Source organism: Xenopus laevis, chromosome 9_10L (assembly GCF_017654675.1).
Source record: "Xenopus laevis strain J_2021 chromosome 9_10L, Xenopus_laevis_v10.1, whole genome shotgun sequence".
Taxonomy (NCBI): domain Eukaryota; kingdom Metazoa; phylum Chordata; class Amphibia; order Anura; family Pipidae; genus Xenopus; species Xenopus laevis.
This window is the reverse complement of record NC_054387.1, coordinates 31,685,867-31,712,648: the sequence shown is the minus strand read 5'-3', so window position 1 is coordinate 31,712,648 and position 26,782 is coordinate 31,685,867. Positions and strand designations below refer to the sequence as shown.

General features: G+C 38.2%; 1 protein-coding gene across 3 annotated transcripts in view; it reads right to left on the bottom strand.

The window, feature by feature from the left end:
• Nucleotides 1–24,487, bottom strand: part of tom1l1.L (target of myb1 like 1 membrane trafficking protein L homeolog) — a 33,146-nt gene extending 8,659 nt beyond the window's left edge. The window contains exons 1-7 of one of the 3 annotated variants that reach the window (XM_018234003.2): nucleotides 24,191–24,487; nucleotides 9,342–9,426; nucleotides 7,752–7,830; nucleotides 6,259–6,408; nucleotides 5,031–5,159; nucleotides 4,259–4,333; nucleotides 1,865–1,981 (exon numbers count right to left, since the gene is read on the bottom strand). In XM_018234003.2, the coding sequence (XP_018089492.1) occupies nucleotides 1,865–1,981; nucleotides 4,259–4,333; nucleotides 5,031–5,159; nucleotides 6,259–6,408; nucleotides 7,752–7,830; nucleotides 9,342–9,426; nucleotides 24,191–24,248 (693 nt within the window). In that variant the 5' untranslated portion in view covers nucleotides 24,249–24,487. 3 annotated transcript variants of the gene reach the window in all.
• Between the last annotated feature and the right edge of the window lie 2,295 nt (nucleotides 24,488–26,782).

Below are 26,782 nucleotides of genomic sequence, written 5' to 3'. Positions count from 1 at the left end.
GCAAAAGAAAAAAAAAAATCTTTGTTATGGCAAACGTAATGCATATATTGTTATGGGCGCATTTTAACATTTGAAATTCTGCATATAAAGCCTCCTTCACGCTTTCCTACAAGTCTCTATTGTCACAATAAGCATTTTGACAATAGGGACTTGGAATAAAATTGTCTTTGAGTGTGGCATCACAGTGCAAAGTGTGGGAAAACATGGTGGTTTGGATTATTGGACCCTGCCTCAAGCCTTATAAATGAGCTCTGGCCTCTGTTCTGACACATAACCAGCTTACACATCTTACACATGCAAGATCCTCTGAATACCTTATATGTTTTTATAAAGAAAAAAAAATAGCATGTGGTTTGTGCCCATATACTTTACTACCCATTGATTGACAGCTCAAAGTCTGTCTAAATTCTGCAGTCCAGTCAATGAGGTCATGTCAATAAGAGTGTCAGACTGCATTTTTATTTCCCACACTTGTAGTCCTCTGTGCCATCTCTACCATAGCTCATGTAATGATAGTGTAAACTTACTGTTAATTTTAAGTATATATACGAAGTCACCTTGAGTTTCCATGACCTATATTAAAGCATTCGGCCTGAGGCCTTGCACCTTTGCATAGTCAGTGACTGCAAATAGCACAGTATTTAACCAACAGGGTGTTTATTATCCCTTATAGTAATCAGCACTAATGACAAACTGTCTGGAATTCTGTTGGAGGTTAATAAATAATCTTGGTCAAAAGGATGTCAAGCTCATAGTGGTGAATTCATGAAATGGACCTGCTTGTAAAATATGTAATCTGCCAGGGAATTTAACAAATATACGAAAGAACATATTACAACATAAAAGCGGGTGGGTGACCAAAATAAATGAGGGTTTCAAGTCATAAAGCAGAATGCATGAATCAGACTTGTAATATGTGGGAGAGTTTGAAAAGTAATGGGTTTAGCAATTGTTCTGCAGGATCAGGTGTATACTTTTTATCACACACAAGTATGTTATTCTTCATACACTGAATAATTGAATAGTGCATAACAGCACTCATGGATACAAAAACATCTCTTCATACCCAAGTTAAGTGTGTAGCACACTCACCAGTCATGAATGCAGAAAACAACAATATGAAATGAAAAGATGTGTATGGCTTCTTATACTAAGCGGCAGATTTTTTTTAGAATTTTTACTGAAATGCAAAACAAAAAAATAAAGAAAAAAAAAAAAACAGGGAGATATTTATTAAGTGAAAAACTTATGAATGTAAAGAATCAACATGTAAAAGCTCGTAAGCTCATGTGGAAATCAATTGAGTTGTCCTAGCAAATATCAAGCTATTTTTGTAAATTTGTACTGCATTAAATATTGTGTCATATTTTTAGAGCGAACCTTTTCTAGATTCTAGTTTTTAGTGCACTCAAATGTTCAATAAAAACACTTGCACAGTGAGCTGCTTTATTCAAAATACAGAAAAATATTTTAATTTGGACCTCTTCTTACAAATAAGGGAGAAGTTTACAATGTTAGGGGTGGTTCTCCTTTAAATTACCTTTTAGTGTGTTATAGAATCGCTAATTCTAAGCAACTTTTCAATTGGCCTTCATTTTTCATTTTTTTTCCACTCAGGGCCTCTCCTATTCATATTCCAGTCTCTTATTCATATCAATGCATAGTTGTAAACCGGATTGCTGACATTATATAATTACATAATCATTACATAATAAACAATGAAAACCAACTGAAAATAATTTAAAGGTGACAACCCCTTTAAGAGGAAGGGGGTTATAAGTTTAATAATTATAGTTAACCTAAGCAATATACAAGTTATTCTTGCTTCCTTTTCATCAGAAACGGTCATTCTTTCTTTTCTTACCTCTAAAAGGTCCATGTCTTCAGGTTTTTCGGCTCCAAGTCTAGTTTCCAGTAGGATCTCTGACATTACCTTCACGTTCATTCTCACGATATCCATTTCACTGTACAGCTTACCTATCTGGCAATTATAATAGGAAAACCTGAGTTAGCACCTTAGTCCTTAAAGGAGAAGTCAACCCCTTCGGCGCTAAAATCCCTCCCCCTCCCCTGTGTTGCCCCCCCCTCTCTCCTCCCACCCCGGGCAAATGCCCCCAGGGCTGATCCTATCAAATGTGGGGCCCAATTGGGACCATGTTGGCGGGGCCCCTAGACAAAGTGTTGCTGGCTACTGACACACCAAGTATTTAGGAAAATAAGGGCATACAGGCACAAAATAGAAAGGAAAGGGGCAGACAAGGTAAGAGAATGAGAGGGATGAAATAGGGGCACATAATAGGGGCACACAGGGTAAGAGAAAGAGGGAGGAAATAGGAGAGTGGACTGGGCCAATTAGTTTGGGGCAGGCTGGGCCGATTCAGCTTGGGAGCAGGCTTGGTTGGATTGGGGGCAGGCAGGGCCTATCAAGGTTGGAGGAAAGCTGGGCCTATGAGAGTTGGGGGCAGGCTAGACCTATGGAGTTGAGGGATAGGCTGGCTTATCAGAGTTGGGGGTGGGCTGGACCTATGGATTTGGGGATGGGCTGGACTCTCAAAGTTGGGTGCAGGCCAGGCAGCATCATGTGCTGAGGGAAATATTATCTGTGCTGCCCTGTGGTGCGGGGCCCCCAGAGGTGCGGGGCCCTATTGGTCCAATAGGCCGGCCCTGAATGCCCCTATGTTGCTACTTACACCTCGGGGCGGGTCCTGTCCATGGAGTTCACAGGCGCCATCTTCACCCTGGATTGCCCGGCGCATACACAGTAGGAGCATTTGCCGGTTCAGCTCCACTGCGCCGAAAGTCACAAAGTTTCCGAAAAAAGAAGTCAGAAAACTTTGTGACTTTCGGCACACGCGCAGTAGAGCTGAACCGGCAAATACTCCTACTGCGCATGCGCCGCCAATCAATCCAGGAAGAAGACCGCACGGGAGAAGATGGCGCCTGTGAACTCGGTGGACAGGACCTGCGCCGAGGGGTAAGTAGTTTTCCTTTAATCACTGTAGGCCAGCAGTAAATGTTAGAATGGGTGATAATGTGGGAAGGTTTGCATTTTGACTGGCCAGTTTCTGCATGAAAACTTATGTTATACCCCACATCTATATTAATATGAGAACTTTGGTTATACCCCTGAATCCTGGAATTGGTTCATCCCAACTAACAATACTTTAATGTAAACGAATCGTTAAGCTTATGTAGGAGGCACACTTTGCACTAAATTTCAAAGTTTCCGTCATGCATAACTGTACTTTTACACCCGATGCTCTGTTTGTAGAAAGATTGCCTCTGAACTTGTTTCCTTTTTGTTTATATATATATTCTAATCAGCTGTAAGAGACCAAGGAGAACCTTGTAGTGCTTGTTAGAGAAGGTAATTGAAATGTCTTTAACTGCCTGCCTGCCGTATGTATTTAATTCTACAGTTCCGGCTGTCATGGACCAATAACACACCACATGCTGTCCAGCAACAGATTAAAATGCTAAAAGTATGCAAATCTCACTGCCCTTTGTATTATGCATTTGATAAAAGACTACATTATGTGGGTTCACAGAGACCAATATTCTTTGCTGTTCATATTACAACAAAATTTCAATACAAATTACAATTGAAAAAGAAATGCTATATTAATATATCTTATCATCTACCTTGCAAAACATGGATAGCATCAACTTCCTGCTTAGCATAAGAAATTATGTTCAGCAAAAACCCTATAAGTTGAGTTCATGTTACACAATTGGGTATACCGGCCCTATTAAACACCGCCCTATTCAGCAAATTCCCAAATAGTCAAATGTCTTCGCATTTTCTGCGATTGAGCCAAATCATCAGGAGTAATTTACTTCTGTGCAGGGACTCACATGTTAAGGGTGTCATGTTCAGTTGCTTAGTTGTCTGCATTTAAATATGTGCTACTGTGGGCGACATTGGTTCGGTATAGGTCTGTTTTTAGCTGAAAAGTAGTTTTTATGGAATTGTATGAGATTACCTCCCCTCACTGTCTTACTATGAGTAAAACTGGCTTAAAGAGCACTTTAATTGCCAGCATTTCCCTGCAAGATAAGGGGTCAACCTCAGATATTTACAATGTGGAGTTATTGGTTGAATAATTAGAAGGATATCTACAACTAAACTACTCAGCAAATTGGCAACACAACGCTGCACAACAGAAACATTTTTGGCTTATCTCAGTTTTTATCTTTTTCCCTGTGTAGTATAAATTGCTTTAAGAAATAGGAGTATATTATTCACATTATTCCATACCTGCTCAGGAGTAAGGATGTGTAAATCTGCTGGTGACTGATGGGAAACTGGGGAATGGCTTGATTGTTTGGGAGCCTGCAGAAATACATTGTGATGTTAATGCCACAAGAAATCACAACAAATGAAGACTAATTGTAAGTTGCCTTAAAATACCACTGCTGACATGTAAACTTCTGCTTTGAGGTTGGATGATCTTCCCTGTAGTAGAGGTCAACCACATACAAAGCACAGATACATTTATAGGAAGAAAAAAAAAAACAAAGTCACTTTTTAAGGCCAAATTATTTACCCCCAGAAATAATTCACACAATCTCGACACGATGCAACAGATCACTCTTTCCTTTTAAAATGTATTACAGGTACAAGTTATGAATTTTCTGTAAGATCTCTCATAAAATCCAAATAACAGTATAATTCAACACTGAATTTGATGGCAGAAGATTCTCCACCCATAATAAATTTTGCCAGCAGTGGTAAAAGGTAAAGAATAATTTAAATTAGAATCTTCTTTTATAGTTAAAAAGCCCAAATTGAATTAACTATTTTTAAAGCAATTTTGACATCTTCTGGCTTTTTGCAGGAACAGAACTACCTACCTCTAGTCCCCATGACAGCCTTCCTTTATAGCTGCTGAATCTATTATCATGGGTTTGGGGCAGGGCAAGGATCCAACAGGCTGGAGTAAATAGTTTAAGCAGTGTATGCAGTCTTTCAGCACAGGTTAGTGATAACTAAAAGGGCTGGAGGGGGTATGAGCCTTTTTCACACTCACCTCTTGTGTTTCCAGCATTTCTCCATTGTCTTGCAAGGACGGGAATTTGATCCCTCTTTTTATAAGCTCTAGATACACCTCTCGTATCTCCATTGCATCTACTTTCCCTTTTAAACCATGTGCCCATGTCTGTGTAAATTAAACATGAGATAAATATTTTGTAAAAAAAAATATGACATAGTTAAAATACTCCAAATACCCCAAATGCATTTAAATGCATTGGCTGAAAAAAGTCAGGCAAAAGAATCGGGTTATATACTATGGGAACCCTGGAGCTAACACCACTTTCAAGAGCGGCAGTAATTCCAAGGTTTGCATCAATGGGCACACAATGGTGCAATTTAGATGCAAGTGACCTTTACATGTCAAGCTTTTATGAAAGAAAAAAAGATGACTTAGTCCAGAAACTCACCACAGATAGGAGGAGGCCTAGGCACTGCCCTGAGTCTTCAGCTAGGGGAGTGGAAAAAACCTTACCTTTAAGAGCAGACACTCAATGAGCAGTCCTCCAGGCAGGCTTGTAAAAGTCAAGTAGATTTACTGAAGTACAACAGAGGTGGCCTTATACATGTCATGTACTCATAACACTTTATCATATAGCCTGCTTTTAAACGTATGACAGAGCATCTACGGTACTTAAAAAAAGGGTGGATCAATTATCATAAGTGGGCAGGATATTTTGCCTCTTTGCTCATCAGCTTCTCGGGATATACTGCTTTGTAATGTTGCAGTGAATAATATATTCACAAGCGGATAAAACAGATTATTTAACATGTGCCTCTATAACTCCTCATTAAATTTTAACTTTAAAATTTACAGCATAATTATATCCTTTCTAATAACAGGGACAGGGTTAGATGCGACCATATCATTTTAATTTAATTCCCAAACAGTTAAGGGGGATCTTACTACATAGGAAAAGGAGAATAGCACTGCTTTATAATCTGAGCATAAGTTTTTTGTAATGTACAACAAGCCCACTGATTTTTTTTTTTGATGGATTTATACAAACCTTTTATGCTCAGCCAAGTCCAAACTATAATTATTGTGAAACTTTAAGTTACTGGAGGCCGGAAATTGTGTTTTTTTTTTTTTTTTTTTTACGCGTTATCTACATAAAACCTCATGTATAAAGTGTATATAAATGGCAATTTCTTCTGTATTTTATACTACAACGTGTTATAGGTTTTTTCAGCTTGTTAAAATATCAAGAATTAAAAATGCTTACCATAATTAAATAAAGGATTTTATTTTGCAGGCTCACTGGCAGATTGTATTTTGGGTTTAACATTTTGACAAGCACATCCTTGGAAAAGTCCTTCTTCAGCACCAAGGACTGGAAATTAGGGACACAATTCTGCATGCACATCTCCAGCAGCTGCACAAAACATAATGTTAAAAGTAGTAACTCGAGGAATACTACTGGTGCACCTAATTGGCTGATATAACATATAACCCATGTCCACTCGATCACAACCCATACTGGGCACCAAAATAAGGTTCCAATTTCACAGAATCCAAGGCTACTCCAGTACATATTTTAAAAAATCTCCAAAAAGGCCTCATCAATGAAGGCCGTTGATCAAAGTGTAGTTAAACACAGAAGAATGGCCAAACTAATACAAGGAAGGAAACTTATTTGATTGAGGATTTAGGGCATGATTGGGTTGTAGGTGTAATCGTTCAGGTCAGGGGTGGAACAACATAGGAGCTAAAATAGAGTGAAGAACATAACCCCCCATTGTATCATATGAGGATATTAGGCCATGGAACTCCAAGTGACTCTTAATATCCTGGAAATGTGAATGTGGCAGACATTACATCACCAAACACCATTTATAATGAAACAGGATATGTATTATACATGTACAGGTATGTGATCCATTATCCGGAAACCCATTATCCAGAAAGATCCAAATTACAAAAAGGCCATCTCTCATAAATTCCATTTTATCCAAAAAAAAAAAAAAAAATCTAAATTTTTAAAAAAATTATTTATTTGTTCACTGTAATAATTAAACAGTACTTTGTACTTGATCTAAATTAAGATAAGGTTAATCCTTATTGTAAGCAAAACCAGCCTATTTGGTTATTTAATGTTTAATGTGAGGTGAGCAGCAGGCTATCGTAATGGGTGCCCCGGCAAGGTAAAATTAAGTATCTTGTAAAAGATATACCAACACCTTTCTAGTACAGGTATGGGATCCGGTAAATGGAAATCCATTATCCAGAAAGTTTCGAATTTCTAAAGGAAGTCTCCCATAGACTCCATTATAATCATATAATTTTTTTTTTAAAAATGATTAGTTTTCACTGTAATAATAAAACAGTACCTTGTACTTGATCGCAACTAAGATATAATTAATCATTATTGGAAGCAGCACACGTCTATTGGGTTTATTTAATGTTTACGTGACTTTCTAGTAGACTTAAGGTATGAAGATCTAAATTACGGAAAGATCCATTATCCGGAAAACCCCAGGTCCCGAGCATTCTGGATAACAGGTCCCATACCTATACTGTATATGTCAATTTTAAGAAGCATTGTCCTCCCTAAAAAATAAGACTAAGATACTTTCTTTGGTTTGAAGCAGATGCAGTGATTAGCTCCTAGAACAGCTGCTACTGGGGGCATAATTATAGCAGTCTATTAATTAATCACGTGTTTAAAACCAACTACTGCATAATAGTAGCCTACAACAAATTCCTCCTACTGCTTACCGAAAGTGAAAATTTTACTTCTTTCTGGTTGTAGTTTCTGCAGATCCTTTTCTTGAAAGCCTTGACTGCATCTTTTGGCCTGAAAAATGGATAGCATTTTGTAATACACTTATATTAAACATTATGGACTGTAAAATTAAAGACACTTCAAATTTGCACATTCACCAAAACCCGCACTATAAATTCTACTACTTGAAGCGGTCAAATCTGCAGGTTAAAGGAAAACTATAGCCCCCAAATAATGCAGGTCTCTATAAAAAGATAAAACAGCTCATATGTAAAACTCGGATTCGTGTAAATAAACCATTTTCATAATAATCTGTTGCTTAAGTATTCATTTTGGGGGTATAGTTTTCCTTTAAATCTGCCTGTGTATAAGCACTATTAAGTCATATGACATGATAGATAGATAATAGCATAGTGGATATATAAAGCTATTGCTTGCACAAAGGGTATATTATGAGGATAATCTATTTATGCCTAGGAGAAGCAAAGTCGTTTCACACTTGGGGGTGCCAAATGTTAAGCACCCCCAAGTGAATGTATTTACTTACCTGAAACCCTGGGCTGGTGCTCCTATCAGCAGAAAACTGCACCGGCCCAGGGTTATTCCAGTGAGCACCACGGAGTGATCTGTCCAGGCTTCTTCTTGCGGCTGCGCATTCGCATTAGAGTGAAAGGCCAAACTTTAACTAAAAAGCCGGCTAATTCATTCTACAGTGCATGCGTCTGCCCTGGGAAATTTGAAGAAAGTAGAAGCTGGAATAGAGAAGCACTCGGTGGTGTTTGCTGGAATAACCCTGGGCCGGTGCAGTTTTCTGCTGATAGGAGCACTGGCCCAGGGTTTCAGGTAAGTAAATACATTCACTTGTGAGTGCCCAACATTTGGCACCCCCAAGTGTGAAACGACTTTCCTTCTCCTTTAACTCACAATCACATGCCCTGTTCAAGCCTTTTTTAATACGAATGGCCAAGTTAGAAGTATAAAGACTAAAGTATAAAGCTCTTTTGTTTCTTCAAACACAGCATAATTGTGATCAGTTTAACAAATATGTTAGTCAGCAATGGCTGTAACTGAGGGAAAACTGAAGATAAACTCCAGTGTGAAATGGAACTTCTAAGAATTCTGTGATGCTCCCAGCGAATGCCAAAACAGTCAACTAATACCTGCCTTTATTTTTTGCTTTGTGGCTGTACAATTAAAGAAACATATTTTTCCATATAGCTTTTACTATAGCTTAATACTAACATATCCACTAATAGCGGAACATTCCTGCTGCTGTAATCAAGATCCTTGACTGGCACTGGAATCTGTTAGATAAGATAAAGCACAAACTAACAAATTTTCTCTCAGGCAAACAATTCATCACATTATCGGTATGGGGCTCATAATACAAGTACATTTTTCTTAGAAATAAAAAAAAAACGTGGTAACTAAACACTACAGATATGTACAATATCCAGTATATTTGGGATCATTTTCCTTTTTTGCAGTTTTTTCAATTTCAGCAGGTTTCTTTAAGTGGACAAATGTGAAGCACTAAAAAGTGACTAATTATAAAAATATACAAAGCACTGTAAATGACTTACCCATCCGCTGTTGAATTAATTGCATCACATATATTCATAAACTGACCCCAGTCTTCCTTTTGTAGAGTTCCAACTGTGTGAATGTCTGGGAAAATGCATACACAAATAAACATAAAAATGTAATTGTATAGTAGCGTTGGTCTGTAAATAAATACTTACATTACTTGTGTAAACGTTATAAGGGATCGGGATCATTTAATAGCAATTGGTGGAAAAAAAAAACAATTCTTTCAAAGACTTCCATTGTAAGAGTAACTGGTGGAAATGTTAGTGCATGGTATTAAATAATGAGCATTTGGGCACAAGTTGCAGAAATGGGTGAGAAAGACCTGATTGCCATTTAATTTCAAATCTATGTTTATTTCGATTTTGTTTCAAGCAAAAGGAAGGGTTTATTTTCTTTCAAAATTTAGTAAATCTATTTTCTTTTCTTTCCAAATGATTGTGTGGGGAGATCTTCGGCTGCAAGATAAACAGGTTCAATCAAATGGTTGGGTCTAAGGCCAATCTGGCTGCCAATGAGTAGTCAGGATGAAAAATGCCCTGCTGTCTCCAGGGTCAGATTGTAGGCCTGGGGCCCACTGGGGCTTGCTGTCACAGGGCCCCTTCCTGAACTCCAGAGCCCTGCACAGAAGACACGCCGTGCCGCTAACCTTCTTTTCTGGGCAGCCTTCATCAACGCGCACCACAAACTTTCTTTTCTGTGGCAGCTGGGGAACCAGGTCTGGGCCGGCGCGCCCACTGGGTTTTTTTTCAGGTGTCCCGCTGGCCCAGTCCGACCCTGGCTGTCGTCTGAAATAACCAGATCTCGCTAAGAAGACTCAATAGTAGATGAAATATAATAACTTTCTTTTCTAGACAGAACATATTAGTACTAATGAGCAAATCTATAACATGTATAATTGGCGTACATACTCTTTTTCAAACACACAGAACTATTTGGCATGGAGCTTATAGAATGAACTTGAACCAGGCAAAAGCTATTCATATTTACTCACAGAACTATTTGGCATGGAGCTTATAGAATGAACTTGAACCAGGCGAAAGCTATTTACACACATTTCTCAGATAAAGAAATGTAGTAGATAAATAAATATTGAAATAATAAGCCAGGAAATAAACTACCTGAACATTTACATAAATACCATCAACCTTGGCAGGGTTTAAAAAAAACAAGAACACATGAAATAAAACGCATGAAATAAGGAAAGGAAAAACACAAAATAAAATTTGGTAGTTAGCTGCAAAGTTTCCTATTTTCAAAAAGATGTCAGTATTGTTTTAATCTACTTCCTGTTCAGCAGAGACCACTCACTGAATATACTGATCACAGGTCCATGTGGATCCAAACAATAAGCCCTGAACACAGTGGTTAGGCCCATGCTAAATGTAGGCCCATATTAATACTGTATTAGCATCTGATGGCATAGTATTCCATTTTAATATCTAAATAAAACTTTTGCTATCTGTAGTTATTCATTTTTAAACACGTGAGAATTTGGATAAAGAAAAAATACCCTGGAGGGGAGATGGGTAGGACCAGGTGACAAAAGACGAGTAAGCCTTGTGGTTACATGTGGCTAGGGCAGAGGTTGCCCCTGTTTGCACAATTTGCATTTGAAATAGAAGGGAGCTTTCTCTATGGTCTCCAGGGCTGAATTTGTGACGCGGAGCTCCAAGGCCACATAGTCCCAGCGTGGTTTGCATCTTGCACGCACGCCCCATCCTCTCGAGGATACATGATCCAAGTGCCGGCTCCATAGCGCACGCACCCTCCCATGCATGCGCTCTCAAGCACGCGAGTACTGAGGAGCTTTGAGTCCCCAGTGCTCCTTAGGGATGTGGGTGGGCGGCCATCCTAGGCCCGGGCCTTTGTGGCCTCGCCACAAATCTGGGCCTTATGGTCTCTAAGGGGTGCTTCTGCACTTGCTCCCCTTTCCATAGTAAATAGTTCCTATATTTTTTTCATATGCTTTGTAAATGTGTCTGAATTTCTGTGTGCAAATCTGTATTACATCTTGTAGAGAAGATCCCAAAATATGAATAATGCATTACATTTTATCATAACTGACGGTTTGGCACTACACACAAAATAAAATGAGCTTGATCTATGGCTCCTACAAACCTCTTACTGATAGGAAACCCACAGATATGGAATAGATTTGGCAAAATCAAGCCCGCTGCTAAGCAAAATTGGTAGTGAAGCAAACCATTGCTACAGATGCTGGTCATACACTACAACAGCTTCCCACAATGTGTCAAACCCTGGCTTTTCTTTGTCAGTGGTTTAAGCTAGCATTAATAATATTGTTAACAAATAATACTGTTGGCAAGTCACATTATTTAAACTCATACCTTGAATGACTCCTCCCACAGTGTTTTTATTTTTACTAAGCCTGAAGTCAGTAGGCAGCTGGTAAGTGATCATTGGCTGACAAATACTGTAGATCATGTTACAAATACATGCACATTCGATTTTCCAACCAACAGGCTCCCATAGCTCAAACACACTACAGAGGGAAGGAATTCTGGTTCTGCAGTACACATGCCTGGAGAGAAAGTTTCCTCCACTGTATCTGGATTTTCCCTGTTAAACAAATATTTGCATAGACTTTAGCCTTGCCCTGCCTGACACCAGTTCTTACTAGCTATAATAACTAGATGCTAATGCAAAGAGAGCACAAGTGATTTACATAAAGCCCTAAAGTAGTTAGAAAAATAAAGTCACTTTGACATGGGCCTATTGTTCCTAGTTAAATGCCATGATCGCTGCAGAGCACAGTACTTTAATATTTACAGCAATAAGTACAGAAAATAAGCAGTCACCAAACAGCATCATTTAAATAACTTTCCTTTGCCCATACACATTTCCAATGGCCTTCTAATGATTCTATGCTGTGAGTCTATAAAATACTGTCACATACTGATAGAGAGAAAGTAAAAGGCCATTAAAGATGGTTCAATTTTTAAAGATTTGTTTCACATTTCAGTAAACATTCTACTGAAATAGCAACCAATTAAACATCTATTGTTCCTGAAAATAAGCATATAAAATGCCTCTGTTTCTTAAATAAATACTTCAAAAAGAGGCTGTATGCCCTTGTAATTCTTGCTAGGCTCAAGACAACGAATAATTATATAACAGGCACTTCTATTCATACCACTCACATTAAATTTTAGGATAACAAATGCAAAGCAGGTAGTAACGCTTTCAACACAACCCCTATTTTAATCTATACATATTGGGTGCATACATAGTTCTACGAAACCCTATGAAATCTGTAAGAGAAGTGAAATTAGAGAACTTAGAAACCCTTTCCAATATGTTCTGCTTTTCCTTGGCTTCATTTCTCATATTTCACCCTTTTCTTATTAAGTCATATAATATTAAAATTCACAGATGAGTTTTATGGTCATTTAAAGTAATGAAGCCACAGATTGAGTGTTTTAATACAATTCTGTTGCTTATACACATGCTGAGAAACAGTCCCTCCTCCCTTATCTCCTACCTTTGTGTCTGCACTCGGAACCAGTACATTGAGCCAGGTGCAGACACATGGATCTCATTTTGGCACCAAAATGCATGCATGTATGTCTGCACTGAAATCCTCTCTGTGTGGCTGCACCTGGACAGACAGTGGCTTCTGGTGCAGACACGCAACTATGGTGTTGCCCGCAGAATGAATCAGCCGTGTGGCAATTAGCCTGCGCACCGATTAAAACTCATGACATCACTAAGATATTTTAGTTATCAGAGGCTGTTGTATCGTATGTTTAGAACCTTAGGATAGGACTACACAGACGTTTTCGGCACGATCAGACGAGCCAAAAATGAAGTTGCGCCGTTAATCTGGGATGGCAATCGGAGCACTTTGTCTTCCAAAGTTGCCTCACGAGGAAACTTCAGGCGACTTTGTTAAACAAATCGATCCGAGTGCCATCCCGCTGGCGATTTAAGATTCTAGCCGACGGGAGGCAGTTCAGGGAGATTTAGTTGCCCCGAAGAAGAAGCGATTCATCACCAGGCGATTAAATCTCCTGTGTGTCTCTGCCCTTGAGTGCTTTTTGTCTTGTAAATTGAAGTATTTGAACAAAAGACGAGCAACCATTATGGAAGTATAACAGGGAGTAGTAGTGTTTTACTATCACCATGTTTCAAACCAAATTAGAATATGCAATTCTATGCAGAAAGATGTATTTACACCACTGGTAAAATTGCTTTTTACAATTTACTGTACATGATCAGGCCCGGACTGGGAATCTGAGAGTTCTGGCAAATGCTAGCGGGGCTGGTGTAAGATGACATAGACAGTCACTGGAGTGGGCTGGTGGGAGACTGGTTGGGCCTCTGTGTACCTGAAATGTCTGGGTCTGTTTTGAGTCCTAGTCCACACCTGTACATGATAGATGATGCCATCTGATATATTTGTACCAAACCAAAAACAATAAGCAGGTGGTCATGCCATGTGGCCACTCATGAAGTGTCTTTCAACTCAACTTGTTGGCTGATCAGTTTAAAACAGAATAGTTATGGCCAGTATATGGCCACCTTTTTCCTCTGATGCCTTCCTTTTCAACTGTGCGTACATCAGTTTACACAAATACAGAGTATTGATCTATTAAAAATCAGACTGATATTAAAGAAGTCCAAATGTGAGTCTTAAATCAGCAAGAAAAATCATGCAAATGATGTTTTGTTTTCTAAATTAATATAATTTCACTTAAATGGAATAACATTAAAAATTTTTTTATATAAAACAACAAGTTTACGTGAAACTGACACCAACACGTACGTGCATTTCTAGTCTGCTAATAATACTATTATTATTTGAGCTGTTTCTGTACCAAGCCCAAGGTTAATGGTCATCAAAAAAAATCCATATTCATTTGACTTTACTGCCAATGCTCATCCAGCCTATCAAAACAAGTTTTATGGTCTAAAGTCCGGGTTTTTATTGCAGTACAAAGTAATTGATCTATTGCCAGGCAATACGTTGCATGACGAACCCCGTTAATTCCATGGTTTATTATAATTTATTAAGGATTAACCAAATCCACTATTTTGGGATAACAGGAATCAAAAATCCTTCATGAAAAATTTGGTCAAATACAGAACCGAATGTAGATCCTTATTTGCATATGTAAATTAGGACTTGGAATGGGTAGGGAAAAAGAGAACTTGTTTGTGTGCTAAAAAAAGAGTCAGGTGATTGTCAGCACATGTGAACTCATTTATATGAATATTGGGCATTTTCAATGATTTGATTTTGTTTAACTATTGATTAATTTCCAGCTGTTGCTATAGCTCATTTTTAAAACCACATTGTAACATTAATGCTATAAATGAGAAAATGAATAGTTCAGTTACCACTAGAGGCAATTTCTGCCCACTATATTATTTCATATTTTTAAGTTGTCTAGCTTCTAACAAACCTTACTATCCAGGGACAGAAACAGATTTTCACTAAGCTTCTAAATTTTTGTTCTAAGAAATGTCCCTGGTTTTTATCCCTGATAAAATTGCACAAAATACTTCGGATGAACTTATAGACCGAATAAAAACATTTAAAAAATTACATTTATGGAGAAGGGACGACCATACTCATATCTGAATTATTGTAACTAAACAGGGCCGCAACAGAAGCCATGTAGTTATATTTCAACAATGATAACCTTGATGTTTAAATAAGTACAGCAAGGATGTTGTCCAAAAGGCAGGTTTTGCACACAAAATGTGATGAATTGCCCATGAATAGTTATTTGATCTTACCAGCAACACTCAAAATGCAATCTTTCTAACATATAGGCTTTCTAGTTAGCTAAAGTAAATGCTTTTGTAACTGTCAATACCAACCACTAGAACAAGCTTGTAATACTTAAAATAGCTCCCCAGTCACTTATACTAGTGTTTCTGCCAATCCAATGTACACCTTTTTTGACGAGGGAAATATATACACAATGATTTAATAAAGAAGTGGACTATTTTAATCAAAAAAACACTGCTTTATTGTGCCCTGGGGCAGCACATAATATCAGTGGGACAATAGATTTGCTGCATATTAATTTATGTGGTTGTATAATGTATTACCTGCTAGAGCAAATTGGCAAATTCTCTGCTTTCTAGTAAAAATGTGTAACCGGAACCTCTGGCAAACCTCTAATAAATTTTGACGGTTGCACGTAGCTAAAGAAGGCCTGCAAGTGTAAAAGACTATTTTATAGGTTCTTTCCAAAAGCAGTTAGATTAACTGCAAACGAGTCCAGCGGATAGTAGAGGAACAACCACCATGAACTATCTATTCTCATGAACTCACTGGTCTAACATATATCTGTACTCACTGCACTTACTACTATATGTTGCAACAATGTATTATATTGAACTCACTGCACTTTATTAACACTGTACTCTATGTAATTCTATTGTAAAAATCTGTATATCTTACTGCCCTATGCTGCACAAGAAAGTCCTATGTACTTAAAAAGGTATTGTGAGGCTCCTGGAAAATGTTTAATTTAATACACTTTAAATGTTGCACCTTAAAAAGATACTGGCATGATTACAAATACTGGGCAATACCACCCCACTTATTTTCAGGTCTACAGCCCCTTGAACTTGTAGGTCAATCTTTCAATATTCCTTTAATGGTATACTTTACCCAGAGATATTGGGAGACAAAAGGGCTCTTTAAAGGAGACCGAAAGCTTAACTCAAGAAGTTGGCTAGAAATGTTGTCCATTATGTTTTGGGCTTCTATACCAGCCCAAGGCAACCAAAGCCCTTTAGCAATAAAGATCTGTGTCTCCAAAGATGCCCAAGTAGCTCCCCATCTTCTTTTCTGCTGATTCACTGCACATGCTCAGTTACTGCGCTTAAGGTCCTACTCAAAATATACAGTACACATTGGGGGTTATTTATCAAGGTCTGAATAACCGAACCTCGGATAATTTGTGGTTTTTGGAGAAAAAAAAATACCAATTTTTTGAGATTTATTAAAGTCCGATGGTCTTAAAACTCTGAAACCCCGGCATCTAAAAGCTCTCGAGGTCCTGTATAAGTCAATGGGGAAGGTCCGTGTCTACGCTGATGGTTCGTACCGATATCCGATGAGTTTGTGGTTTCTGCGCAAAAAACTCTGATAACTCCGATAAAATCTTTTTGCACAAAACTCTTAACAATTCTGAGTTTCCGGGAAAGCTCAGAAGTTTGCCGACCCTATATTTTGAGCATTTTTCTTCATAAATACGGTCTATTCGGGCAATCGGAGTTGGTCGGATTTCAAACTTCTCAGCCCCCTAAGAATATAAATTCTCAACCCCCTAAGAATATAAAAGTCACAATATAAGGCTGATTAGTAATTAATACAGATAATTACTATGTGGCAGAACAGAAACCAGTGCAACTAGCATCAGAATTTAATAAACAGTCCTTGTAGCATCAACTTATATTACAGGACAACCTCATTTTCTACTGGATAATGGTGATGGTGACTCCCTGTGACAAGTTTAAAGTCCTGGATCATTGCGGCTATTGAGAAGCTGAAACTTGAGGCTGGTGCAATAAGTGCAGTATATAAAATATGGTAATGTTGGTCATATGCATTTTTAGGGTTTAGTTCTCCTTTAACATTATCTCCTAGAATCTAAGTAAAATTATTACTAGTGCAGTCAGCAAAAATTGTGCACTGCATGGCAAAGTGCCAAAGATTTGCTCTGGTTTGCAAATGGTATTGAAGTTGGGTACAAATTGTACCTGTAAGGACAGCACATGGGAGTGTACATTTATGGTACACAAAGGTGCCCTGTATGTATCTCCAAGCTAAGGCAGATGTTGAGTGCAGAGACTATTTGTACTATTCCTTACAACTAATGCACCAAAATGGCTGAAATCTACACATGGGCATTATGAGCCACGAGTATATACAGCTCTGTGTTGTGCTGTATATAGCATTTTAATGGCCGCAATTCTTGTGCCTAGCATTGCAGCTAGTGATCATAAATGAGCTCAAAAATATGAGCTGCTCAATTTGGAGAGTGAGAAGAATGAAAAGAAACTAACCTAAAACACTGGATATATTATGAAGTAGATACAGTAAATACGCTGCAGTATTTAGGGTTAAACAGTAAATGTGAATATGTAATGAAAGCCCCACATTGAAGGTCTTTTGTTTATAACAGAACAACTGCCAACCTGCCAGTGAGCTTAGGGTAGAACTAATCCAACCGGTTCCATTGTCAGTATATCATTTGGGATGGCAACAAACTCAGTGCTAATATATTAAGCATTCATTAAAGGAAACAATGCTGTTTTATATGTTGGTCAGAAATCATTTGTGTGTGCATTTGCATCATCAGAAACGTTATGGTATACTGTGGTTTTAATTTTAATGTGTGTGTAATCGGATAGCAGCAGAAACAGCAGGCCAGTAATATGTCCAAATTCCTACACTAACATTCTTTTTTAATTTGCAGGTGAAGGCATGTACATGAAATGTGAATGCCTGAGTGTATTTCACTGCACAGGACACTTTTTGGTCACTTCTACAGAGTTTCCAAAAAGAAAAGATAGCAGCACTACTGCCAACTCTTCAACCTATCCGTAGGGTGTAACTCCCACCGGGGACAAATGAATATCACCTTCTGTTCCTTCAGACCGTCTTTTTAAACCACGAAAAGTCAAAACCCTCTGGACAATTCCAGTTACATAGTGTTTTCATGGCTATTCTCATTTAAATTCATTATTAAAAAAAATCATCTTTTAAAGGAAAAAAAAAAAACAGACAGCTAATATTGGAGTCCTTAAGGTCTTGCTTTAATTACTTTAAGAATATAGAAAAGTTCCCTGTACTTACAGAACAGAGAAATTAGATATTAAAAGGGTTTGTTCATCCCTGAAACTAAAACTTTTAGTATGATGTAGAGAGCAATATTCTGAAACACTGCAATTAGTTTTTCGTTTTTTATTATTTGTATTTTTTTTTTGTCATTTAGCTTTTTATTCAGCAGCTCTCTGGTTTGCAGTTTCAGCAATCTAGTTGCTAGTGTCTAAATTTAACTACCATGCAAAGATTTGAATAAGAGACTGGAATACGAATAAGAGTGAGCCTGAATAGATAGCTGAGTAATACAAAGTAGCAATAACAATACCTTTGTAGCCTTACAGAACATTTATTTTTTGGATAGGGTCAGTGACCCCCATTTCAAAGCTGGAAAGAGTCAGAAGTAAAAGGCAAAATAATGTAAACATTATAAAAAAGAACTTAAAAGTCTCTGTGGCCTCAGTGGATTAGAAGAGGAACAGAAAACAGTTTTCCATACAAGACAACAGCCCTGTTAGGACAGATGTGCCACAAAATGCCAAATATCAAGTAGTGCCATAAAACAATCCATGAAGGATTTTACTGGCCTATAAAACAAGGTGTGTTTTAGGAGAACTCTTTAGGCTTGTGTTGCTTCCCTAACTTGGGAGAGCTGAACTTAGACACAACAGAACACAAGGGAGATGACAAAATCTCACGTGATGATGCACCATGAAAATATATATATATATATATATATATATATATATATATATATATATATATATATATATATATATATATATATATATATATATATATATATATATATATATATATATATATATATATATATAATTACAATGCAACTGTAATGAGCAATAGAGCAGCATGAATCATTTGTTAACAGGAAAAAAGAAACATTCGATCTACCACGTAACGTGGGAATATCCGCTCACCAGATTTATTGCATCAGGACTCCACACATCCTTGACTATAGTTCAGAATTTGTGTACGGCGGTTTACTTGTTCTACAAAGACGGTGTAAAAGGTACAGTGTACACATATGTACAGAATGATAATGTATGAGGAAAACCATAGGTCACCCTTTGCAACCAGAACTGCTCAAACCCCTTTTTGTAATAATGTAATATAAGATAGAAAGGGGTATTTGAAGCCTACCTGAACAATGTGTTTCATATTAGAGAGATAGTTGGAGAGCTTCTGGGGATGGGACTGGTCCCATGTGACAGACAGAAACTCTAGACATCCAGTTCCCTGGTGGTCTCATATTGATCCAGCCCAACACTGGCTGGACAATTAGCTACTGTCCCTGTCTTGGCCTATTGTCAACATTGTGATCTACAGTACCTTGTATCCCCAAATTTTCCATATTCAGACAAAGCTCTTGGCATTATTCGGCTAATCAGTTACAGGTATGGGATCCCTTATACTGAGACCGGTTATCCAGAAAGCTCTGAATTACTGGATAGCAGCCTCACATAGAGTCCATAATAAGCAAATAATTCTAAATACCTGTATATAAAAATTATTTAATTTTTCTCTAATAATAAAAAACGGCCTTCTACTCAACTGTAATTAAGCTGCATGAATCCATAGTGCTGGCTAAACTACTTAAGGTATGGTGATAGAAACTACAGAAAACCATAGGTTCCTAGCATTCTGCATAATAAATCCTATATATACCAGTACTAAACTGTAGCGGAACTTGCATAGGATTGCATAGTAACAGATAATGCATTAACATATCTGCAATACTTTAGTGAGGAACAGTGCTGGTTTTGTATGGCGCTCATAGCATTTGTATGGCGCTCATAGCATTCCAAGGTCAATTAATGCACACTCAATTAACCCTATGGAAGCCAGCGCAATGCAGAGCATCAGGCATACTAGCAGTCTAAAACTAATATCTCAAATGCAGAGTTCAGAAAACTAAATTGCAAAAGTGCTCAGTAAAATATTAATATTTAAGTTTGCTCCACTGTTAAGATCTAATCAGCAACAAACTAACCTATCCTATCTGTACATCTGTGACTTGCCAAAATGTATGTGCCACTGCAAAAGCCTTAAAGAGGACCTGTCACCTTGAGATATGAGTAATATATATCTTTCCCTCCTTAGTTAAACCCTTTAGTCAACTGTTTTTGTTTATATCTAAAATGGATTAGAAAATATCCTACATGTAAAAAGTGTTTCATAGGTGCTGCCATCTTGAATCAGGACCCCTCTGTTTGGTGTGTAGGCAGAGCCAAACTGCCAAATCTCATGCATGCTTAACCCTTTCCCTGCCAGATGTTTTGCCCTAGATGCGAACATCTACTGCCAGCAGTTTTTAGATGTTTTGCACTCTAAGGGCCTTACCTGGGGTGGTCTTTTAGTTTACCAAGGAAAACAATATATTGTTTTTTTCAGGACAACCTGAACTTTCAAAATATGCAAGAATTTCTACTTCTGTAAACAAATATAGGCTTCTAAGTGTCTAATAAAATAGAAAAAATCATGTTTCATAACGAACAATCACATATACCAGAAACATCATTTATTTTATGTACGGGAACACAGCCGATTTGGAACGGTCTATGTCAGGGGTGTCCAAACTTTTTTTTGCCATGGGCCATATGCGGTAAAATACACAAACAGCCGGGCCACAGACAGATACTCACACACACTTCATAAACTATAACATTGTTTCACACACTGTGTGAATCCCAGCCGCACATTTGTTTGTATGAGACACTAAGATGTAAACATGTTATTTAAGGTGGAAATTCGAACGGAAGCAGCACCATCAATACTTATGCGTCTCAGTGTCTCATATAAACAAATGTGCGGCTGGGATTCACACAGTGTTACTAAGTCCACCTTTATTTCTAAATGTCTTGTTTCTGAAATATGAAAGCCTGGGGACCACTGAACAGTTTGATGGTCCTAAAATGTAGAGCTATCAGTTCTGTAATGGCAGATACTGCAAAATCAACACATTTACCTAGTTTTGTGGGGGGCAAAAATAGAAAAAAGTAAGTTCACCCCAGAAAACCATATATTTATGTATGTATGAAAAACATATATGTATGTATGTTTTGCATATGAGAGAATTTCTGTTTACTCATTTGTAAGAGGGAGAGAGAGAGTGATGGGGCAGTGGGTATATATATATATAGAGAGAGAGAGAGAGGGAGCGAGAGAGAGGACAATGTATATATAGAGAGAGAGAGAAAGAGAAAGATAGGACAGTATATATATATATATATATATATATATATATATATATATAGAGAGAGAGAGAGAGAGAGATAGGACAGTGTGTGTATATATATATATATATATATATATATATATATATATATATATATATAGAGAGAGAGATAGGACAGTTTATATATAGAGAGAGATAGGACAGTGTGTATATATTTATATATATATATATATATATATAGAGAGAGAGAGAGGTGGGGGGTTGCAATGAATTCACTGCAGAATCCAGTGGCGTAACTACACCCCTAAGGGCCCTGGTACGGAAATTTAAAACTGGGCCCCCAACCACCCCCCACGTATGGGCTGCATCAGCGCTGCACTGCGTCATAGGCACATTTCTCCCTACTATACCTGCTATCCCACAGTCACAGTCCCTTCCGAAGTGTGGGGCATTTTTCTGCGCCTTTCCTCTAGGTACCCCTATGCTTCAGTTCTTTCAATTCATTACAATTGCTGAATACATGGCTTTATGCATTATTGTGTTTTTGCTCCAAAATTACTAAATGAGCCTGATTGGGAAGCAAAATTCCTGTTTGATGGGGACTGTGCATAGTTATACTTTGTTTTATTATAGCTGGGTAGTGGGTTGATATCCAAATCAGTGGGGTTATAACTAAATATTTAATCTCTGGTGGAGCTACATGTTTATATTCCTATTGGAATAACTCAGGGGCTTTCACAGTAGTTAAATCAGGCTATTTCTTATGCCATTTAATACTTTGTTTGTTTTTTAAATTAAGGGTTATTTTGGCTGACAACAAACTTGGACAAGACTGCAGCTAATTTTGAACACAGACACACAAACTGCTGCAGTTCTAGAGGGCCCCAGTAATAGGAAGTAGGTGCCTAGGGTGATGCTGATGTGTACTTACCATTCTTTCCTCATCTTGCCCTTGCGCAATTTAGCTCCGCCCCTTTTATGTTCCAGCTCCGCCCCTTTTATGTTCAGGCCCCGCCCATTCACGACGCGGCCCACCCCTTTTATATCATGGCCCCGCCTCTTTTGCGGCGTGACGCGCCCCCGCTGGCCAGCAGAAACGCTGAGCCAGCACAAAGAAAAACCTGTAAGATAAAAAAAACCTAAAAAAAATCAGTGGCAGAATCTCCCTTGCAGCAGCAGGAACAAGTGCTGAGTGTCAGTGGATCAGCGCGCGCGCACACACGCTATACTTGTGCTCATCCCAGGCAGGGACAGGGTACATAAGTAGAACACTAAGTGGAGTTGTTGAAAAACCCCAATAAGCAACAGTGAAGCGCAAAACTGAAGCTGTAGCGCACCCACTCGTGCCCTGCTGTTACCTCACTCCCACACAGCAAGCCCCCGGGAGCTTAGAATGCTGGGAAACGTAGTTCTGAAGGGGGGAGAGAGAGACCGGTGCGCAGATTCACATAAGTTCTCTGTACTTTACCCAGTCACTTCTGGATATGCGCACATTCACGAACTTAACTTCCGATGGAGGAGCTTCCGTACTCACACCCCTGCTGTGCAGCGACAGTACAACCTCCCATACCTTTTCCCATGAAGCTTTGCGTGCCGACTTTGACAAAGTCGGGTCTGCTGAAGTCTCGCGCGCATTTCTACTGTGTCTAAACTCCTACATTACTTAACTTAATGAAGAAAATAATTAAGGTATATCATTCCAATTATCTGTTTCATAACTAATCCACTACATGTGAAAAAGTGACAGGTTTCCTTTAAAGTTTACTGTACACAAAGGTGCCCTGTGGCGTAGGTTCCTTTTATCACCCATTGTTTACCCTAACTACCACTGCAACGGTTGGACTTTCACATGCCATAAATGTTATCCAGCTCTGTGCAATATATCTAAGAAACAAAAGTTAAAGAAGAAAGCTTTTTATAGTCACTTATTAATCCATTATTCCACAATGCTGCTTAAAGGAACTGTTCAATGTAATGAAAAACTGGAAAAATCGGCTGTGCAAAGAAAAAAAAAAAATGCTTCCTCCAGAGCCAGCACACCTGTTCATGGGTTGCCTCCTTTCATGAATTAAGTTCAAGGAAAGCATTCTGACAAATTGTTGAATATGCAGGTTTAAATTGTATCACACATTAAAGGGGAACTACAGTCCCACATCTGTTTTATTCCATAGGGCCGCTTTGCTTATCTATTATCCACCTCTCCCTGTACCTCCCATGTCCTTTTTTTCTTTTCAAACTGAAACAGAGCAGCAAAATGTATTTATTGGAATTATATAAATGATCATTAAAGGGGTTCGCAAAGCCACATATGTTTTCTAATTTTTGAAGTTAATTTGTAAACGTAATTGCTATTGGAAGCAACATCTGTCTGTTCCTTGCTATTCCCTAACACTGCTGGTTCTGACCATTGAAACAATGCAGCAGAAGACAGCTAATTAATAGACCGGTGAAAAAGCATGTCAAGTCACTGGACTTAACTGAAGGAGATTTGGTTTCTGTTCCAATTATCAGAACCAGCAGGGAACAGAGAATAGCAAGGAAAAACAGGTGCTACTTTAAGTAATAATTGCATTTACAAAGAATTTCATTCAATAGTCAAAATTTTTTGGGATTATATGCCCTTTAACCTTTATAGACTCTAAAATCACTGTGCGATTATACAATGAGCTCTTCAGGGAAGGTGGTATGCCCTTAAGTAGACAAGATATAAATATATAAACATTTGTAACACATATATATACTATATAGACAGACTGATCTGTGAAGCCAAGTATGTAAGAGTGGAGGACTGACGTACACCGAAACTAAACAGGATGAAACAGCTCCCTGTTACGTACCAATTAAGTGTCCCACAGGAGTGCTAAACGGATCCTTGGAACTCTTCCCAAAAGCCATGACCGGCAACCAGCGATTTCCTCCTATCCAGGAAGCATTCAGCAGACAGATATTTAAATGTGAATAAACGTGAATCCAAATTCTAGGAATAAACTAGTTTCTGTGTTTTGCCGTTCCCATGTAATCTCCACACGAGACCTAAAGGTTTTCCTTGCTAAAGGCAGAGCACTCAGCCGTACCTGTGTCAGGAGAAAGGGCAGGGCTTAGGGGAGGGGCTTAGTGCAACAGGATATGGGCAAACAGCCACAGGTGCTATTAGGCTCAGAGATTGTGAACGGTGCCTGTCACGTGACACGTAGGTGATGATGATAACACGGCAGGGAGAGGGCTTTGCACAATCTTCTTCACCTTCAAAGCAAAAACCCAGTGCTACTGTATTAAAGGGGAATTATTTACAAAAAAAACATGGTATATACACATTATATAAACGTACTCAAATGTATTCAAGCCTTTCTTAGTAATGTATGAACATGTTTATTTGCAAACAACAAAACTATTGTGCTATTTGCCCACTCAATCTGGCCATACACGGGCAGGTCATCATTATGGGGCAGATTTAGTATGTGGTGTAAAAAAACTGAGGGATAATTCAGCATACATCACCAGGCTTCGCTATGTAAAAAAATTGCATACATTTTCTTACACATTTTTTCTTAGTGACTTATGCCATGACAAATCTGGCAAACATGTGGCATAAAATAAAACACACCTTGATAAACCATTTATTTCAGGTTTTTTTATTTTTTTTTGCAAAAGTCGTTTAACACAGCATAATAAATATGCCCCTAAGTATATGGGCATATATGGGCACCCCCCTTTACAGACTGCATCCAAAAATTGGCTTAATAACTATTGGCAGTGTCAGACCTCCAGCTGAGAGTGCCCAGGGCTAACCCCATTCCCAATAAAAGGGTGACAGACTGCTTCTCTGCTCTTGCACTGTTTCGGTGCACTAGGCTCAGAGAACCGCTGAATCTAGGGGAACATAGCGATATTGAGGAATAAATAACTAAATACAGAAAGAACCATAATAATAAAAAAGCCTATTTGGGGCGTGGCCTAGTAGCGCATGGAGTAAGACACATTTTGTTAGAGCTCCGAGCTTTGGCCCGCTAAACTAGATAAAGATTACAGTCATCAGGTGTTGTGAGGACAACTAGTGAGTGGGACTGCCATACCGCAGTCTCTGCAATCCAGCCATCCCTGTCCACTAACCGCCCATGTGGTTGTTGGGTCTGCTGTATGGTAGTTAAGCCACTGTCAGCAGGCATTCTCGTCTACTGCCAATGCAGCACAATGTGCACTGGAAATGTTTGAGGACTCATTATAGGAACAGTGTATGGCACCCTCAGGCCCGGATTTGTGGAGAGGCCACCAGGGCCCGGGCACCCCTGTATTTTATGATAGTAACAGCAGGTGGCACCCAGGTATTTCATGACAAGAACAGTGTGCGGCACCCCTGTATTTCTTTTTTCTTGTACTAACCAATATTACACAGTGTTAAATCCCACAAAGCATTTCACATTTCTATGTACAATTATCCGGTATATAATCCAGTACTATAGTTCAGTTTACAGTCATCAGGTGTTGTGAGGACAAGATAACAGTAAAAGTAGCACTGTGAGGAAAAACAGAGTACTTGAAAACAGAAGAATGAGGTTGAAAAAAAAAATAAATGTAAAGAACTAACCAAAATATAAATTAGGGGGCTGATTTATCAAGGGTCGAATTTCGAATAAAAAAAGACTTTGAAATTCGAATAAAAAAAGACCAACCAAAATTTATTTAAAAAATCAATGTTTTTTTTCAGGGTGAATAGGCCGTTTTTTGTTCAAATTAGATTAGTACGAATCAAAGTCACATTGTATTCGATCAAATGCGATTGAAAGTTTTTTCTAAAAAAAAAAAAAAACATTTTTCAAAGTTCACCAATTGACTCCAAATGGGTTCTAGGAGTTCCCCATAGGCTAAAACAGTGATTCGGTAGGTTTTAGATGGTGAATGGTCAAAGTCTAATTTTCTCTTCAACCCCTGATAAATCTGCCCCTAGGTGTTTTTAGCCAATATTTGCGATTACATGTCAGAATGTGTTAAACTTGTAGTTCAGTCTTCTATAGGCTGTTAAATGACCCAGGAGTTTTCCAAATATATTCCCTCCAGGATAGCCAGGTAGCTACATATTCAAGATAATTATTGTGTATTGATGCTGTTATCTCCTCCATATTACAAGTATCGTTAGCTATTTTATACTATTTTCTATGGTGGATTTGGCGACCGATACTAATTGAAGTAAAAGTTCCCGTTTAGTAGGGTCGGGTTCAAGTTTATAGAAAAGCATTATTAACTGGGGATCTAGTTTCACCTGGCACCCAATTATCTTTGTACAAATATTTGATACATGTTGCCAAAAGTCTTGGTCTCAAATGTGCGTTAGAGTGCCAACACCTTCAGCACATCTCCAACAATCATTTGTAGAGATCAAATTTAACATCACATATTTTCTGTACCATCCTGAGTTAATTAAAATACACAAT